The sequence below is a fragment of the Primulina huaijiensis genome, chromosome 4 (assembly GCF_012295235.1).
Source record: "Primulina huaijiensis isolate GDHJ02 chromosome 4, ASM1229523v2, whole genome shotgun sequence".
In the NCBI taxonomy this organism is placed as follows: Eukaryota; Viridiplantae; Streptophyta; class Magnoliopsida; order Lamiales; family Gesneriaceae; genus Primulina; species Primulina huaijiensis.
The window spans coordinates 5,165,117-5,185,348 of record NC_133309.1 but is presented as its reverse complement, the minus strand read 5'-3'; the positions used below and the strand labels follow the sequence as shown (position 1 = coordinate 5,185,348).

At 39.4% G+C, this 20,232-nt stretch overlaps 1 protein-coding gene across 2 annotated transcripts; it reads left to right on the top strand.

Annotated features, from left to right (window-relative positions):
* Positions 1-316: 316 nt before the first annotated feature.
* LOC140975282 (choline-phosphate cytidylyltransferase 2-like) lies at positions 317-18,310 on the top strand. Of its 2 annotated transcripts, XM_073438908.1 has the most exons (9): positions 317-613; positions 1,166-1,279; positions 1,906-2,001; positions 13,926-13,968; positions 14,090-14,245; positions 14,387-14,467; positions 17,056-17,166; positions 17,261-17,507; positions 18,151-18,310. In XM_073438908.1, exons 1-8 carry the CDS (start codon positions 423-425, stop codon positions 17,471-17,473), a joined length of 1,005 nt encoding a protein of 334 aa, XP_073295009.1. In that variant the 5' UTR covers positions 317-422; the 3' UTR covers positions 17,474-17,507; positions 18,151-18,310. The 2 variants fall into 2 exon arrangements, with proteins under 2 accessions (XP_073295009.1, XP_073295008.1); XM_073438907.1 differs by lacking the exon at positions 18,151-18,310 and having other exon boundaries at positions 318-613; positions 17,261-17,687.
* The last annotated feature ends 1,922 nt before the right edge of the window (positions 18,311-20,232 follow it).

The window sequence follows — 20,232 nt, the reverse complement described above, 5'->3', positions numbered from 1 at the left end:
ACAATTTATAGTTGTACCTTAAGTTTTAATGTTTATATGTTAATGAATTCCATGAAGTTATTAAAAGTCTATTGAAAATTTGAATACTAATAGACTTTTATAGAGTTTTTAAAAATCAATGTTGAATATCATTTGATTTTTTAAAACTCAATGAAGGTCTATTTTGAATATCATTAGACTTTTATGGAGTATATAAAAGTTTTAATTGAATACATCTAGACTTTAAAAATTTACAAAAATCAATAAATCTCTTACATTGAATAAACCGTTCAAGACTAATTTTTAAAACTAAAAAAATAATTAAATGGTTAATATTGAAATAACCAACGGAGATTTCGCCTCTCATTTATGTCACTTATATCTATGTGACTGATTATTATCAAGAGAAAACATCCGACGAAGAGAGAGATTGAAAGGTGGCGATGGGGGTGAGTGGCGTGGTAATAGCGGAGGAGCAGAAGCAAACCGGCGATAATGGCCCGACGAACGTCGTACAAGGCAACTCGAGGGACTCTGCTTCCTCGTCCGACCGCCCTGTTCGTGTGTACGCTGATGGGATCTATGATCTCTTCCACTTCGGCCATGCTCGAGCTCTCGAACAAGCCAAAATCGCGTATGTCGCTGCTAATTGGATGAGATTTTGTGGGCCTTCTTTGAATTTTGTTTCTCGCTTCTTAATTTGTGAATACGTGTTCTGAGCTTTACGCTTTGGCAGAGATTCTTTTGATTGCTTACGAGGTGTTTGGTTTTATGTATTTGTCATCGGACGATTCGAGTTTTCTATTTTCCTTCCGTAGTTAACCTATTTCGTGTTATCCTATGGAAGTTTTATCAAAGCTATATTTTTAAAATATGAATTGATTCTTGGCAGGACGACCTAAGAATCTGGTCGAAAGCTCGACAATGGTGTGCTAATTTTATCTGCTTTTGAAACTTAGTTTCTAAAAGAGTATTATGCATAAAAAATTGGTTTTTCTTTTTGAGGCATGATGATCGGTCTAGCGTGTTGGAATTCTTGTGGTCTTGATATCATCATTCTAATGATTTCTTGATGGATCAAGTGTAATTGATGTTATATATACCTGTAATAATTTGGTTCTAGCTTGATTATATCCTCGATAAAAATACATTCTGATAAATATTTTGTGATCTATATATCTAATAGTTTCCCAAATACGTACTTGATGGTGGGATGCTGCAATGATGAGACCACACACAAGTACAAGGGAAAGACTGTTATGACCGAATCCGAGCGATATGAATCCCTCCGACATTGCAAGTACGTTCTGTCTGCAGCTTTCCATGTTTTTTGATGCTTTGTGGATTATCTTTCTCTTTGATCAGGGTTTTAATCTAGCCTGATGTGGTTTAGCCATTATTTGGCAAGTACGGATGTTAATGTTCAATTTGTGATGATGTTTACTTCTCGAACTAAGCTTTTAGTTGTAGCTGGAATGGACATATGCTTTGCATATGAGCAAGTTAGCTAGAATGAACATTTTCATTTTTTGGTGCACGTGGCAGAGTGATATGATAGTGATATTAGGAAGTAGGAACACACACATATATCTATAAATGTGAATGTCTTTAATTTTGGATTATGATGATTATAAAATAATTTCCTTATCTATTCTACTCCAGGTTTCTTCATTATTTCTCCCTTTTTCCTGATTTTAATTCCCCAATTTCCCCTCCAGTTTTCCCATTTTTCTCAAACTATTGAAATTGATACTCCCTCGAAGAATGTTACAAGATATGAAATCAGTCATACCAGAGAGGGGAATGGATTTTGGAGCCTTACTTTCGCCTTATACGATTTATTTTGTATGATTTCTTTATTTACTTCTTCTCTTGTTAAACAATTTTGGGAATTATATAGTTCATCTTTACCTTTTTGTTTGGCAGATGGGTTGATGAGGTTATCCCTGATGCTCCATGGGTAATAAATCAAGAATTTCTTGACAAGCACAATATTGACTATGTGGCACATGATTCTCTTCCGTAAGTCAACAGTTCCCTCTTTTTTCTCATTTCTTGTTGTGTGTCCAACCATAACTGTAGAGGCCTAAAAATCCTTACTTGAAAATTTGCGGAAAATTTAAAATTTTTCTTTTAAAATAAATGGAGTGCCTCATTCATACAAAAAACTGATAAAATATTTAACGTTCAAAACAGCAGCGGAAGAAATTATTACTTGCCAAAATAACAAGTTAAAGTATTCAATAACTAATAAAATATTTGAGCATCAAAATGGCAAGTGCTGAAACTGAGGTCCTCGGGTGCCACTACTGCCGACTCGAGCTAGCTCACTGGTCCCCGCCCTCGATCCCGACATCATCAGTACCTACAACAATCAAGTCTAGTGAGTCTAAAGACTCAACATGCATATATCGTAAATAACGAGTAAATATAGTAAAATTGCATGGGAGTAAAATTTCATGTCATGAGGCATATCGTAAAATGTCGTGTCATGATTAATTATAATACGTGCATAGCTGAACTGAAAATCATAGTGAAACTGTTTGCTCCTTGGAGCCCTGTACTGAAATAGCATATAATAATTTTCTGTGAGATTATGGTCTACGCAAGTGGTCCCTGAACTGAACTGAACTGAGCTGACCGATACTGGTGACCGGACCGATACTGGGGATCGGATTTACGTCTGATCAGACTACTGCCACAGTACTGGGTGAAACAACTGAACTGACCGGTAACTGGTGACCGGGCCGATACTGGGGACCGGACTTAAGCATGATAGTAAAGTGACCACAAGCAATATCGCATAAATCTCAAAATTTGTATTTTTGCACGTAATATAATTAAATAACTGAATTAAATATCCTGTACCCATTTTACAGCTTGGATTGGATCGCTCCCAGGCTCGCTGCAACCTAAATATGCCATGAAAAATATGCAATAGATTTATGGGACCAAACTATACAATAACCTTCAAAAATGTGACAATTACGCCTACCGACTTCGTATTAAATCATGACTCCGAGCCAACCCGAACCAACACTGAACCATCATGTAGTCATGATTAAAATACGTCTAAAATGATCAAATAATGCTCCTAAAATGGTGAGGGCCGAAATCTAGGTGAATGGAGGCCAAAACATGAAACGCTCTTTCGAGAGTCAATTTGGCACATCGCACCGTAAATTCTCGTACGACCTCAAAAATGATCCGAATCACGAACGGCCAAAAACATGACCTTCCTAACTCGATGAGGCACTGTCCAGTCCAAGGCCATGGGCTAAAAGCCAACCAAGAACTCGAACGAGCCACTGAACCGTCACAGCAAGTTGCTGTCCAGAAATACAGCAGCTGTGCTTTGGTTTCTTGCGTCGATTGCGAGGCTAATGGCCATTGGGGCTTGAACCACCGACCAAAATCTCTTACCAACATCCCAAGGAATGATTTGAACCATGGCTAAGGGCTTTAGACCAGCCACAATTCGAAATATTCCAGCAACGACCCAAACGTTACAACCGAGAACAAATTCTGCACGTAGGATGCATTGCTTTTGTTTTGCTGTCACGAATCGTTCCAATGGCCATTTGATTGACCATGACACGATCTAGACATCTAGGGGCATGGTATGAACCGTGGCTAAGGGCCATAGGCCAACCAAGATCCACACCATCCCACCAAATTCGAAATACACATGCTGTCAAAATGAGAAGCCGAAGGGGGGCTGGGGCTGTTCTTGCACTTTTAATTAAAAACCGATGCACCATGGACCAAGCCTCCAAAAGGGCGACTTAGTCACGTCTTAGACATGCTAGGGAAGTTATCTAACCATGGCTATAGGCTTTGGGGCAGCCATGATCAGATTCATTTCCTTTGACAGCACACGCAGAATTTTCGAAAACACAAATGGCTAAGAATGAGAAGCTGCTGTCATTTCTCGTTTCCAGCGGGTGTGGGGCTCGAATGAATGGACCAAAGTGATCCTAATACATCCTATTACATGTCTATAAGTCGCCTTGGGAGCCTGGAATCGAACCAATACCTGAAACCCACAAAACAAAGCAACCCGTGAAGCACAAGAGAAAAACCGAAAAATTCTGCATGTTGCATTTTCTGAAATCTCTTGATGTATTTCGGTTTTAACATGGAAATGATGATCATGTAATGAAAAATAATTGATAATAGGACTTGATTGAAGAGTCAAGGAAGAATATATGCATGCCTGGTTTCGTTTGAAAGAAAAACGAAAAGAACGAGACGATCCGGCGCGGAGGAGGTGGAGCGTTTTCTTTTCTTGCTTGCTACTCGATTTTCTCTCCTAATTCTTGCTAGGATGCTCACGGTTTTTACACTCTGAAATGCCTCTGAATTTCGGTCATGGGGGAGGGGAAGTGATGGTTAGGAGAGTGAGGGAAAATGAGTGCAATATAGGTGGAAAAAGCAAGACCAAGTCTCCATTTTATTTTTTTGAAATTTGAATTTTGGTTGCTAACAAATATTTGTTGGGGAGAGAAATGGATGGGGTGACCGATTCTTCATGCTAGACTAGGTTAGGATATTGGTTAATAATTAATTAATTAAGGTGGATAAAGAATTAAAAAGATTAGTATGCTAACTCAACAAAGAATGGGTCAAAAGGTGATGAGTTGGAAATGACTAGTCTAGATACTAATGACCGAAAATTCAATAATATATGGAGGGGAAATGTTGATTATTTACTAAATTTATAACCCTTATAAGCCTTACCTATCCTTTAATTAATTTAGTGAACTAACCCCTTAATTATGGAACTTAATTGAATTTACTTTCTACTCACCTCAAGTTGCTTAAATAAATCCTCAAACCTCCTTAATAATTTAAATTAACTTACTTGCTAGCTAAAATAAATTCCGGAAATATTTTCTAAATCTTAAATTTTATCTCTAAACTCCAACTCCAGCCCGGCCTTACTGAAATAACTGAAAGGATAAAAATTTAAACTACTACGTAAAATAATTAAATTTAAATACTCATGCAATAAAAATCATTTTAAAATACTAGAATTATGCATGGCTTATACGTAGTCTAAGTTACGGGTTCTACAATCCTTCCCCCCTTAAAAGAAATTTCGTCCTCGAAATTAAGACTCACCGAATAACTCGGGGTACCGACTCCTCATCTCTGGCTCTGACTCCCACGTAGCTTCCTCCTCTGAATGGTTGAGCCACTTGACTTTGACTCGCCTAACCAGCTTGTTCCGAAGCTTCTTCTCCTGCCTGTCTAGGATCTGCACTGGCCTCTCCTCATAAGATAGGTTCGGAGTGAGCTGCAACGGCTCGAAGTTTAAGACATGCGAAGGATTCGCCATGTACTTCCTCAGCATAGAGACGTGGAAGACATTGTGTACTCCGGCCAGATTCGGCGGAAGAGCCACACGATAGGCTAGCGTCCCAACTCTGTCGAGGATCTCAAACGGTCCAATGAATCTCGGACTGAGCTTCCCTTTCTTTCCGAATCTCATGACACCCTTCATGGGTGCCACCTTCACGAAAACATGATCGCCCACAGCAAACTCTAACTCTCTCCTTCTCTGATCTGCATAGCTCTTCTGTCGACTCTGAGCAGTCCTCATTCTATCACGGATCCGGGCTACTACATCAACAGTCTGCTGTATAATCTCTGGACCCAACTCTGCTCTCTCTCCTACTTCATCCCAATGAACAGGAGATCTGCACTTGCGACCATATAGTGCTTCATACGGAGCCATTCCTATAGACGACTGAAAGCTGTTGTTATAGGTGAACTCTACCAATGGCAAGTTCGACTCCCAACTCCCTGAGAAGTCAATGACGCAAGCACGGAGAAGATCCTCCAAGATCTGAATAACTCGCTCTGACTGCCCATCTGTCTGCGGATGGAAAGCTGTGCTAAACAGCAACTTCGTACCCATGGTCGAATGCAAACTCTTCCAAAACGAGGAAGTAAATCGGGGATCTCTGTCAGACACGATAGAAACTGGAATGCCGTGAAGTCGGACTATCTCTCGGATATACAACTCCGCATACTGAACCATAGTGAAAGTCGTCTTAATAGGCAAGAAGTGCGCTGATTTGGTAAGACGATCTACAATCACCCAGATAGCATTCGATCCTCTGGCTGACTTCGGCAATCCTGTCACAAAATCCATGGTAACGTTCTCCCACTTCCACTCGGGAATAGGAAGAGGCTTGAGCAAACCTGCTGGTCTCTGATGCTCGGCCTTCACTAACTGGCAAGTCAGACACTCGGATACAAATCGTCTGATGTCTTTCTTCATCCCAGGCCACCAATACAATAGCTGTAGATCTTTGTACATCTTCGTACTCCCTGGATGAATAGAGTACGGCGACATATGGGCCTCTGATAAGATGTCTGCTCGGATAGAATCACTGCTAGGAACCCATATCCTGTCTCGGTATCTCAGTATGCCGTCGCTGACTGAATACAAAACACTGCCCTTGGCCTCATCTCTCTGCTTCCACTTGGCCAACTGCTCATCTGCTGCCTGACCACTGCGAATACGGTCAAGAAGGGAAGACTGAATGGTCAAGGTAGATAGACGGGGAACTCTACCTCGAGGATAAGTCTCAAGATCAAACCTCTGCATCTCAAACTGAAGAGGTCTCGAAACTGCCAAATGAGCCATCACTGCAACTTTTCTGCTCAGTGCATCTGCAACTACATTAGCCTTACCCGGGTGGTAGCTAATGTCACAATCGTAGTCTTTCACAAGCTCCAACCAACGCCTCTGACGCATGTTCAGCTCCTTCTGCGTAAAGAAATACTTGAGGCTCTTGTGGTCGGTAAAGATCTGGCACTTCTCTCCATACAGATAGTGCCTCCAAATCTTCAAGGCAAAAACTACGGCGGCCAACTCTAAATCATGGGTAGGGTAGTTCTTCTCATGAGTTTTCAGCTGTCTAGAAGCATAAGCTATCACCTTCCCATGCTGCATCAATACGGCGCCAAGACCGAGCTTCGAAGCATCGGTATACAGAACAAACTCACCGGAGAACAAACTCACCGGGCCCTGACGGCATGGCCAAAACTGGTGCTTCAAAGTGTCGAAGCTCTTCTGACACTCCTCGCTCCAAACAAATTTCACATTCTTCTTTGTCAGTGCTGTGAGTGGAACTGCAATCGAGGAGAATCCCTTGATGAACTTCCGGTAATATCCTGCTAGGCCAAGAAAACTGCGGATCTCGGATGCATTCTGAGGCACTACCCAATCTCTGACTGCTGCAACTTTCGCTGGGTCCACCTCAATGCCACTGCTAGAAACAATGTGGCCTAAGAACGCCACCTTCTCCAACCAGAATTCGCATTTACTGAACTTTGCGAATAGTTTGTGCTTCTGCAATGTCTGCAACACTGTAGTCAGATGCCTGCTGTGATCCTCCCGATTCTTGGAGTAGACGAGGATGTCGTCTATGAATACTATCACGAACTGATCGAGGTACGGCTGAAATACGCGATTCATGAGATCCATGAAGATCGCTGGCGCATTCGTCAAACCGAACGGCATCACAAGGAACTCGTAGTGGCCATAACGAGTCCTGAAAGCTGTCTTCGAAACATCAGCATCTCTCACTCTCAACTGGTGATAACCGGAACGCAGATCTATCTTAGAGAAAATCGAAGCTCCCTGCAACTGGTCAAACAGATCCTCAATCCTCGGAAGTGGGTATTTATTCTTCACTGTAACCCTGTTCAACTCCCGATAGTCAATACAAAGTCTCATCGAGCCATCCTTCTTCTTAACAAACAAGACTGGCGCGCCCCAAGGTGAGAAACTAGGGCGAATGAACTCCTTGTCAAGAAGTTCCTGAATCTGCTTCTTAAGCTCTGCCATCTCTGTCGGGGCTAGTCGATACGGCGCTTTTGAGATCGGAGCCGTACCTGGCATAAGCTCGATGGAAAACTCCACCTCTCTCTCAGGTGGAACACCAGAGACGTCCTCAGGGAAAACGTCTACGAAGTCTCTAACAATCGGAACATCTGAGGCTGACTGACTGGGTGCCTCGGGGACAGATATAAAAGTTGCTAAAAATGCCCGACACCCTCTATGCATGAGCTTTCTAGCCTGAACATATGGAATAATGCGCGGTAAAGGAAAGTACCTGTCCGGCTCAAATAAGAACTGAGTCATCCCAGGCGGTCGGACTAGAATGGATCTCCGCTGAAAGTCGATCAAAACTCTGTTCCGCGATAGCCAGTCCATCCCCAGAATGATGTCAAACTCTGGCATCGGCAATAAGATGAGATCCGCATAAACAAGATTTCCATGCAGCTCAAGGTCTATGTCTCGGATCACGCTGGTGGCGGTTATCTCCTCTCCCGAAGGCAATGACACCGAATAGGCTACATCTAGCCCGATGGTCTTAACTTTGAGAAAGTTTGCAAAGACCTCTGAAATAAATGAGTGGGTAGCCCCTGAATCTATCAGGGCTTTGGTAGCTGAGCCAGCTATGAAAATTCTCCCTGAAAGTTCGGAACACTAAGCTGAACCCAAATAATCACAAGAGCTAAGCTTATAGACATGCAAAGGTCACAGTTCTTCTAACTAAATCCCGAAAATAATACTGAGTAGAGCATGCAATCCTATCGCAATTCTAAGTTCAAAATCTTAATCCCGATTCCCAAAACATTGGAATGCAAATGTAACTTAAAGCTGTAAGGTACCTGTCATCAGCATGGTGTCAGGGTTCGTCTCCGCAGCATGGAGAGCAAAAACTCTGCCTTGGGTAGGCAGATTCTTCCGGGGGCACTGCCGTAGCATGTGGTCCGTGCTGCCACACTTAAAACATTTCCCTGAGCCAAACATGCATGCTCCCGGATGACGGCGTGAGCACTTGGGACAGACTGGGTGCTCAAAGGTCCTCGGGACGACACGTCCCTGCTGCTGCTGCTGCTGCTGCTCCTGCTGAGGTCCTCCTCTGTTCCTGGGCGGGCCGTGATACGGCCTCTTATGCTGATGCTGGTGCTGCTGAGGAGGAGGACGGCGGTGTGGTATCTGAACTGGTCGCTTTCCCAAGCGATCCCTCTCTATATCTCGCTGGTCCTGCTCTGCGGCCAGAGCTCTGGAGACGGCGACCTCGTAAGTAGTAGGGTCAGACACCCTAACATCACGGCGCAAGATCGGCCGTAAACCCACCAAGAAATGCATCAACTTGGCTTTAGCATCGTTCGCGATCAAGGGCACAAAGTGACAACCCCTCTCGAACTTACGGATGAACTCCGTAACCGTCAGATCCCCCTGTCTAAGGCTCATAAACTCCGTGGTCAATCGGGTGCGCACCTCATCCGTAAAATACTTGGAGTAGAATACCTCCGTGAAACGTGTCCATGACAGGGTAGCCAAGTTAAGGGCTACTGAAGCTCCTTCCCACCATAAGCGGGCATCTCCTCCGAACAGATAAGAGGCACAACGAACTCGATCTGCATCTCCAAGCTCCATGAACTCGAAAATAACCTCGAGGGACTTGATCCAGCCCTCGGCAACCATGGGGTCCGTCGTCCCAGAAAACTCCTTTGGACGCATCTTCATGAATCTCTCGTATACTGCCTCAGGCTCTGTCGGCCTGGTCGCCACAGCATTGTTCTCCGCAAACTGCGCGAAGAACCGAGTCATCCCAGCTAGCATCTGGGCATTCATGTCCGGTGGTGGTGGAGGTGGTAAGTCTCTCTCCTGCCTCTGCTCCTCCCTGTCCTCCTGGCGAGGCTCCTCATTTATAGTGCGCTCGAGAATGCGTCTAGGGGGCATACTGTTCCATACATAACCCATACGTAACTAACATGCATAATTCCATAATTTATTTAAATTTAAGTACTGAACAATAACATAAATCTGGAAGTAAAACATTTCATGTAAACATGCTGTTAAATAATTCATGCTTTAAATAAAATGCGTAACTGTAAAACTTACAGACCGACGACGTGACTTCATGAGCTTCTCGCGGTCAGTAGTAGTGCAACCCTTTACAGAACCATTGCTCTGATACCAGATGTAGAGGCCTAAAAATCCTTACTTGAAAATTTGCGGAAAATTTAAAATTTTTCTTTTAAAATAAATGGAGTGCCTCATTCATACCAAAAACTGATAAAATATTTAACGTTCAAAACAGCAGCGGAAGAAATTATTACTTGCCAAAATAACAAGTTAAAGTATTCAATAACTAATAAAATATTTGAGCATCAAAATGGCAAGTGCTGAAACTGAGGTCCTCGGGTGCCACTACTGCCGACTCGAGCTAGCTCACTGGTCCCCGCCCTCGATCCCGACATCATCAGTACCTACAACAATCAAGTCTAGTGAGTCTAAAGACTCAACATGCATATATCGTAAATAACGAGTAAATATAGTAAAATTGCATGGGAGTAAAATTTCATGTCATGAGGCATATCGTAAAATGTCGTGTCATGATTAATTATAATACGTGCATAGCTGAACTGAAAATCATAGTGAAACTGTTTGCTCCTTGGAGCCCTGTACTGAAATAGCATATAATAATTTTCTGTGAGATTATGGTCTACGCAAGTGGTCCCTGAACTGAACTGAACTGAGCTGACCGATACTGGTGACCGGACCGATACTGGGGATCGGATTTACGTCTGATCAGACTACTGCCACAGTACTGGGTGAAACAACTGAACTGACCGGTAACTGGTGACCGGGCCGATACTGGGGACCGGACTTAAGCATGATAGTAAAGTGACCACAAGCAATATCGCATAAATCTCAAAATTTGTATTTTTGCACGTAATATAATTAAATAACTGAATTAAATATCCTGTACCCATTTTACTGCTTGGATTGGATCGCTCCCAGGCTCGCTGCAACCTAAATATGCCATGAAAAATATGCAATAGATTTATGGGACCAAACTATACAATAACCTTCAAAAATGTGACAATTACGCCTACCGACTTCGTATTAAATCATGACTCCGAGCCAACCCGAACCAACACTGAACCATCATGTAGTCATGATTAAAATACGTCTAAAATGATCAAATAATGCTCCTAAAATGGTGAGGGCCGAAATCTAGGTGAATGGAGGCCAAAACATGAAACGCTCTTTCGAGAGTCAATTTGGCACATCGCACCGTAAATTCTCGTACGACCTCAAAAATGATCCGAATCACAAACGGCCAAAAACATGACCTTCCTAACTCAATGAGGTACTGTCCAGTCCAAGGCCATGGGCTAAAAGCCAACCGAGAACTCGAACGAGCCACTGAACCGTCACAGCAAGTTGCTGTCCAAAAATACAGCAGCTGTGCTTTGGTTTCTTGCGTCGATTGCGAGGCTAATGGCCATTGGGGCTTGAACCACCGACCAGAGACTCTTACCAACATCCCAAGGAATGATTTGAACCATGGCTAAGGGCCCTAGGCCAGCCACAATTCGAAATATTCCAGCAAACACCAGAAAACTCCAACCGAGAACACTCATACATGCGTGGGTAGTGTTGTGTTTCATTTGCTGTCTCGTGTCGTTCCAGTGGCCATTTGATTGACCATGGCACAATCTAGACATCTAGGGGCATGGTATGAACCGTGGCTAAGGGCCATAGGCCAACCAAGATCCACACCATTCCACCATTTCGAAACAACACATGCTGTCAAAACGAAAGGGCCGAGAAGGGGAGGGGCTGTTCTTGCGTTTGATTTAAAAACCGATGCACCATGGACCAAGCCACCAAAATGGCGACTTAGCCACGTCTTATACATGCTAGGGAAGTGATCCAACCATGGCTATAAGCCCTTAGGGCAGCCAAGATCAGATTCATTTCCCTTTGACAGCAACATAAAAAAATCGAAACTCAATATGGCAAGAATGGGAAGCTGCTGTCATTTCTTGTTTCCAGTGGGTGTGGGGCTCGAATGAATGGACCAAAGTGATCCTAATACATCCTATTACATGTCTATAAGTCGCCTTGGGAGCCTGGAATCGAACCATCCACCTGTACTCACAAAAACAAGCAAACCGTGAAGCATAGAGTGAAGGCAACAAAAATCTGCACTACCTTTTTGAAAATGATTCATCAATATTTCGGTTTTTACATGAAAGGATGATCATGAAACATCAAAATGATGATAGTATGACTTGATTGAAGAGTCAAGGAATAATATATGCATGCCTGGTTTCGTTTGAAAGAAAAACGAAAAGAACGAGACGATCCGGCGCAGAGGAGGTGGAGCGTTTTCTTTTCTTGCTTGCTACTCGATTTTCTCTCCTAATTCTTGCTAGGATGCTCACGACTTTTAGCTCTTAATTTCTCTCAGATTTCGGTGATGGGGAGGGGAAGAAATGGTGGTTAGGGGAATGAGGGAGATAGGTGCAAAATATAGGGAAAAAAATGCAAGACCAAGTCTACTCTTTTTTTGAATTTTGAATTTTGGTTTGATATCAAATATTTGTTGGGTGTTTTGTTAGATGCAAATGACCGAATCCTACATGTTTTACAAGGCTAGGATATTGGTTATTAATTAATTAATTAAGGGTGATTAATAATTAAAAAGTTAGCATGCTAAACTTAACAAAGAATGGGTCAAAGATGATGAGTTGGCAAGGCAATACTTAATCATCTAGGGGGCCGAAATTCAACAATAAAATGAAGGGGAAAATGTTGCTTATTTAGTAAATTTTTATCCCTTAAAAGCCTTACCTATCTTTTAAATAATTTAGTGAATTAACCCCTTAATTATTGGAACTTAATTGAATTTACTTTCTACTCACCTCAAGTTGCTTAAATAAATCCTCAAACCTCCTTAATAATTTAAATTAACTTACTTGCTAGCTAAAATAAATTCCGGAAATATTTTCGTGAATCTTAAATTTTATCACTAAACTCCAACTCCAGTCCGGCCTCACTGAAATAACTGAAATGCTAAAAAATTAAACTGCTACGGAAAATAATTAAATTTAAATACTCATGCAATAAAAAATCATTTTAAAATACTAGAATTATGCATGGCTTATACGTAGTCTAAGTTACGTGTTCTACAATAACTATCTGACACAGAAGATATAATGTCCTTCGACTTCTAAACTAAATGTGACGTGAGTTTATTGACTGTTGGATTGTAAGCCGAACATAACTTTGAAAAGAACATGCTTTGAGTTGGATTTTATGAATTTAACTACTGGTGAATTCGACATTCTACATGTCTAAACCCAACAAAGCCACACATTTAACTCAAAAGTACATGATTAGTGCATTTCCCTCTTTTGATGTAAAAGTTATTCAGGATTCTTATTCTTCAGACTCGACTTCATTATTTGACGATGGAAGATATTCATAGGAAAGAAAATCAGAATATAGTGTCTTTGGTATTGCTGTCTAAAGGTCCTATATGGATGTTGACTTATGTGGATATAGCATCGAAAATAGATCAATTAAGATCCAACTCGATATATTACAATTATCCAGAACAAACTGTTACGCGATATGGGATTCCAACTTTTTTTTATCAAGTCAGCTCTCTAGTTGTTTGTTTCATCAACAGGATGAGATCATAGACTTATTTATGCAAAATCATGCACATATTACTCTGTGTGTTCGTAAAACATTGAACATGAAAAGTGGTGTAAATTTTTAGGGGCAAACCTTGGTTTAAATTCATGTTTTGGCCAGTAAATTTGTTATTTTTGTGTTAAAAGCAACCTAATAGCTTTAAGCTTGGTCTCCGAACCATATAGATAATAGCCATCCAATCTAAACCAAGTGTTTTGAGAAACAAACTGGTTGCCATGTCATTGAGTTTTCAATTGAGTTTTCAAAATTGCAAAGGGAGGTTTTATTTTGAATTGCCTGACTGTGTTGTGTTCCATTTTCACTCGTATTTCATAGATATCTGTGCCATATATTTGCTAATGATGGAGCATATATCTTAAGCAATTCTTTTATTATATCTGTGGATATTATACAGTTATGCAGATACAAGTGGAGCTGGAAAGGATGTTTATGAATTTGTAAGAGGAAATTGCTTCTTAAAATTTCAATAGTAATTGATTTGTCTAATTTTGATCTCTCTCTCTTATCCTTTGTCTTATACTTTCTTTGACATTCGATATTTTACTACTTCTAATAAAGGTCAAAGCCGTGGGACGATTTAAGGAGACTAAAAGGACTGAGGGAATTTCAACATCAGATATCATAATGAGAATTGTCAAAGATTATAACCAATATGTGTTGCGCAATTTAGATCGTGGATATACAAGAAAGGAGCTTAACGTTAGCTATGTCAAGGTACGATGTTCCAGTTATTCTTTTGTTGTTTGTCATGCATTGATTCTCATATAACTCATTCATAAAAAATAATAAGAAATCCTGTATGTTTTTTGGTATCAGTGAAGCTGGTAACTTTCTCATATTTATTTACAATCGCAGGAAAAGGGACTAAGGGTGAATATGAGACTGAGGAAGTTACAAGAGAAAGTAAAGGAGCAGCAAGAAAAAGTGGGAGAGAAGGTAAAACTTTCTTATGGAGGAAATCTCTTATTAGCCTCACCATGCCCCATAATAACATGTTAGCTTGACTGAAGCACTATAACTTTGGTAAAAGCAAGGCTTCTAAAATATTTTTCCCTTACATCTTAACAAACTATTTGTTAAATAAAGAAAGTCGCAGAAGAATGGAGAAAGGAATCATAAATATTGGGAATCTAGTTGGTGATTCCATGTAAGTAGCTCAGTTCATTTGGCTTCTCCACCTTCACCATAGCATGTGGGAATCATGGCCATCCTTGTCTCTTAAAGTTGACAATTATTTAGTTCTTATAAGTTGACAATTATTTAGTTCTTACTTCAGCGAAAAAATTTGAGATACCTTCTGCTTCATCCAATTCCAATAATTGGTTAGTAGTTGCTACACTCCCTGAAAAATGTTAACTGCTTGGTCTTAATCAATTGTAATAGAACTTCGAAAGTGTAATGTGTGAATTTATCAGGCAGCTGGAGGTGGGTTATTTTTTTGATGGAACCTTGACATTATCTTAACGTCAATTTTGTTTTGTTTTTAGTATTTCAAGTGCACAAACATATCTATAACTGTTGCCGAGGACCCATCGTGTTGATATCTTGTTCTCGATTCTTTTTTTTTGTATTAGTTAGTTTCAAGTGCACAAACAAATGTAACACTGTCACTCATGACCTATCATGCTGATATCTTTTCTGAGGGTCGAAGAAAAAGTGTGAATACTCTGAGGAATCATGTGTAGATATTAGTTGGTAAAAAAATTTATTTGCGAGTGTTTTCAAGAGTTGATGGTCATTGGTACACAGTAGTGTTTTGGAATTCCAAAATAAGATGGATATTCTGAAAACTCGTGCATTCTTTTAGTGGGATTGTTATATTTATTTTTGTTAAAATGAGCCAAAGAGGATATATGTTAGGGAACCGAGAAGGCTCAAAAATAGGGAGAAGACGTGAAAGAGTCAGTTACANTTTATTCAAACCGTCGCTAATAGCGACGTTTTTTATTCAACCGTCGCCGATTTAACATCGGCGACGGGTTTAATAATACCGTCTATTTTAATTGATGTTAAATAATTTGTAACATCACTTTATATAAGATTTGATGCTTATTATTAGTCAATTNATATAACGGTGGAAAACGGTGATATAACGCTGGAACGGAACCGGAACGCAATTCGCGACGGTTTTGTTTTGAACTGTCGCTACTAGCGACAGTTTTATGTATGTAGCGACGGTTTTTATTCCACCGTCGCCAATTTTAATTTGGCGACGGTTTTATTCAAACCGTCGCTAATAGCGACGTTTTTTATTCAACCGTCGCCGATTTAACATCGGCGACGGGTTTAATAATACCGTCTATTTTAATTGATGTTAAATAATTTGTAACATCACTTTATATAAGATTTGATGCTTATTATTAGTCCATCACTCTAAATTGATTCAAATTTGTGCGAACTTATATATATCCAATCGAAAATATTTTAAAGTTTTAATTAATTAAATACAAATAATTTTTAATAGTATATTTAATTTTTGATATGGTTGTAAATATTTTAAATATAATGACGATATAAATTGTGTTCAATAAATTGTTAATAAAATTTTAAAAATATTTAAATTTCTTATTTACATCAAATAATCTATTTAAATGATATTTATTTTAATTTTTATATTTCTAAATATTTTCCAAAATTTTTAATTTTTATATATTTATAATATTTTTTTAAATACCCGTTCCGCGACCTTTCCGCGAAATTTCATTGTAACTGGAACGGTAGCATCCGTTCTGATCTCCGCGACCGCGATAGCGAACCATGGTTACAACACCTGCGGGGAATGAAATATAATGGAAAGGAAATCCACGCTGCTCTCTCCTTACCCCTCACTGTATTCAGTGAACACTCTTAACTAACAATATTTTCCTAACCCTCCCACTCATGTCCTATCCCCTATATGAAGAGGTGGTAATTAAACTTGGTAGATTGCAAGGTCTGAATTTTGAAGCTATTTTGCGATGAGGAATCTCAACAATTTTTTGTCCGCTTGGTCTTGTTTCCATGAAATTGTGGTCTTCTGATCTCATCTTTTTCTTGTGGTGCTAGGTGAATGCGTGCTCAATAAACCTTTTAATGAAGTCCTAACTTTCTAGTTCATTGTTATCATTCTTCTTTTTAATATCTATGGCTTCCTATACGATGTCATGAATTTGTTCACTTTCGTTTTGAAACCAAAATTACTTGTTTCTACTAACCCTTTTTGGTGTAGGAAGTCTGTGCAATTTCTTTTGCTACGTGGAGTTGCACGTTTGGATATTAATACATCAGAAATTGTGTGATTATAGTCTTTCTGGATTTTTTTTACTGTTGATTCATAGTCCTTGAAACCAGAATTCGATACTCGTTGGCATGCTTTTTGCAATTTTTTGTGAGCAAAGATTTGGTGTCTACTGCTGGCTAATCATTATTTTTTACTTCTAGTACCCATTGGTTAAGCACCGAGTTCAGTAAAAGTGTTAGATAACAGTATGATAGTGTTTCTATTTCTCGTTCCGAACGTTCATTTCTAAAATCCCATCTTGCAGATACAAACTGTCGCAAAAACAGCTGAGGTGCAACGCAATATGTGGGTTGAAAATGCTGATCGTTGGGTCGCTGGATTTCTTGAAATGTTCGAGGAAGGTTGCCATAAAATGGTGAATAGCTGGCTTATGCTCTTCGAGATATTTGTCCTTGCATATAAATTATAATCTGGATGAAATTTTTAATTCAAAAACGGGTGTTCTTCAGGGGACAGCCATTAGGGATCGAATTCAAGAAAGTTTAGGAGGACAGGAAGCTAGGGGCTTGCTGCTGAATGGCCAAGAAAATGAAGATGATGATGAGGTAGAGTACTATTACGACGACGACGACGACGAGTATTATTACTGCGATGATGATGATGATGATGATGATGATGATGATGGTGATGAGAAATACTATGACAGTGACAAGAAGAAATGACTGGTGAATCATACAAGCGGCTACTGCATCACGGGTACTCCTGTTCTGCACTTTGGTTATATAAACTATTGTACAGTAGCTGTTGTAAATAGTAAGTTTCAGAGTGAGTTGTGCTGATATTTCCTTGCATTTGTTTTTTTTGTTTCCTGTTTGTTGACAATATATTATAATATTCGTCTATGTATAATGAAGAAAATTAGGTTATTTCATTTTAGTAAGTTGTGAAATTAAATTTAAAAGTAAAGTTCAATAAAATGTATGCCAGGGACTTAAAATTGCTCCTAATGAAAGAGTGACTGAAGCATGACGTTTGAACTAATATATGATTCAAAAGACTTGAATCACTTTTCTTATCACTAGAAAATATTTGTAAAATGACAAGAATCTGTTCCCCTACCGTTGATAGTATATAATGCCATGAGACTTGAATGTTTATTTCAGTTTCAATTGTCCAAAGTTGTGTCATGAGCTTAATTTGCATAATGTGAGATCTTGTGAAGTTTATTTAAAGGGTTTGGAAACAATCGGGATAAAATCGAGTATGGATAGCTAAATGAAATGCAGAGTTCACCTCGAGATCTCGGTGTCCTTGTGAACGTGTGGTGTGACCTTAGGCGGATTGATACAAACTCAGTTTTTGAAATTCTACACGCATCATGTACTTCGTGTTCATGCAGAGAAAGAGAGAGCCATGCTTTTGAGAGTTTGGTGATCTTCAACCTTCAATTATTTTGTCTCCATTAAATCCATGGCTGAACCCTTGTATTTGGATTCCTTTTGATTGCACAAGAGCACAGAGAAAACGTCAACCGCGGTTAATCAATATTCTAGTTGTGCTCATGTGCCTCACGTCTACAGTGAGTTATTCCTTTCATGAGCAATTTGTATATATTGGGTTGGAAAATCAGAGGGAATACTGATTTTTTCTAATCCACAAGGCTAGATTTATACCCTTTAGGAAAGTTTTCTTGCAAATGTTGAATTTATATTGCTTGAGCATAGTCTAGTTTGGTTTTCCATTGTGGTAGATTTTAGAACCTACGGTACATGCCAGCATATGATGGATTCCACTGCTGGATGATTATACTAAAATCGTTGGTGATTAATCGAGGGTCGGATTAGGATAGTCCCTTGCAGCCATGGGTTCGTAGCACTTTCTTGTGAGGTACATTCCTATCCTAGAAGCAACTTGTCCAACCACACATGGATACTCAATAAGTGCTCTAAAACACCTAAATCTTTTAAATGTTACCAGATTTACGAGCACGCGCTGTTCATGGACCTATAAGTTACATAAATGGATTGGGGATATTGCGGGACTCCAATTTTACTAGAACGCTGACACGAGTGTCGTCCATACCTCCAAGCCGATGGAATCATCAAAGATTTGATCTTTTCGAACTCTGTCTGTGACTCACTAGAGGCCCGGGCAACAAAGATAAGATATGTACGAACGAGATATCCAGCAACAAGAAGAAGGAAAAGGATTGAATAGAGGAACTCTCAAACATTTGGCGATCTCAGATGTGTCGATATCAATGGTGACTCATTATTTCGATGAATCATTTCTTCGGACAGAAGAAGATTATGGAAACACTTACTCGAAATCTCACTTATCAGATTCCATTGTGGAAGACACCATTTTTTCTGAAGAATTCGCCATGATATACCTGATCCATGCATTATATCATGAAAAATGGATACAAATTTTTGACTGTTACTTAGTATCGACAACAGGTCGCCTCAGGCAGGTTCATGGTTAACGTGAAGGAAGAATTGTACTTATAGCATGGAAGGCACATTAAAATCTGGGCGTATACGGACCTAACAATGGTTCTTGTCCTCCTAACTTCAGAAAATAATTTCAATTGAGATCATGAAGTTGCGTCCAAACGAGACATCCTTGTATAACTCCCTAGAGTTTGATATGAAAAAAAATCCTCCAAGAAGAGAGAATAAATTGTAAACCGCTAATTCAATTCTTGATAGATTCATAAAAAAGAAGGTAAAAGTTTGTGTGAGACGGTTTCACGGGTCATATTTTGTGAGACGGATATCTTATTTGAGTCATTCATGAAAAAGTATTACTTTTTATGTTAAAAGTGTAGAACCCGTAACTTAGACTACGTATAAGTCATGCATAATTCTAGTATTTAAATTAAAATTATATTTATTGCATGAGTATTTAAAGTTAATTATTTCATGCAGCAGTTTGATTTTTATCATTTCAGTTATTTCAGTGAGGCCGGACTGGAGTTGGAGTTTAGAGATAAAATTTAAGATTCAGAAAACATTCCCAAAATTTATTTTAGCTAGCAAGTAAGTTCATTTAAGTTAAAAAGGGAGTTTAAGGAATTATTTAAGTTACTTGAGGTGAGTAGAAAATAAATTCAATTAAGTTCCATAATTAAGGGGTTAGTTCACTAAATTAATTAAAGGATAGGTAAGGCTTATAAGGGTTATAAATTTAGTAAATAATCAACATTTCCCCTCCATATATTATTGAATTTTCGGTCATTAGTATCTAGACTAGTCATTTCCAACTCATCACCTTTTGACCCATTCTTTGTTGAGTTAGCATACTAATCTTTTTAATTCTTTATCCACCTTAATTAATTAATTATTAACCAATATCCTAACCTAGTCTAGCATGAAGAATCGGTCACCCCATCCATTTCTCTCCCCAACAAATATTTGTTAGCAACCAAAATTCAAATTTCAAAAAAATAAAATGGAGACTTGGTCTTGCTTTTTCCACC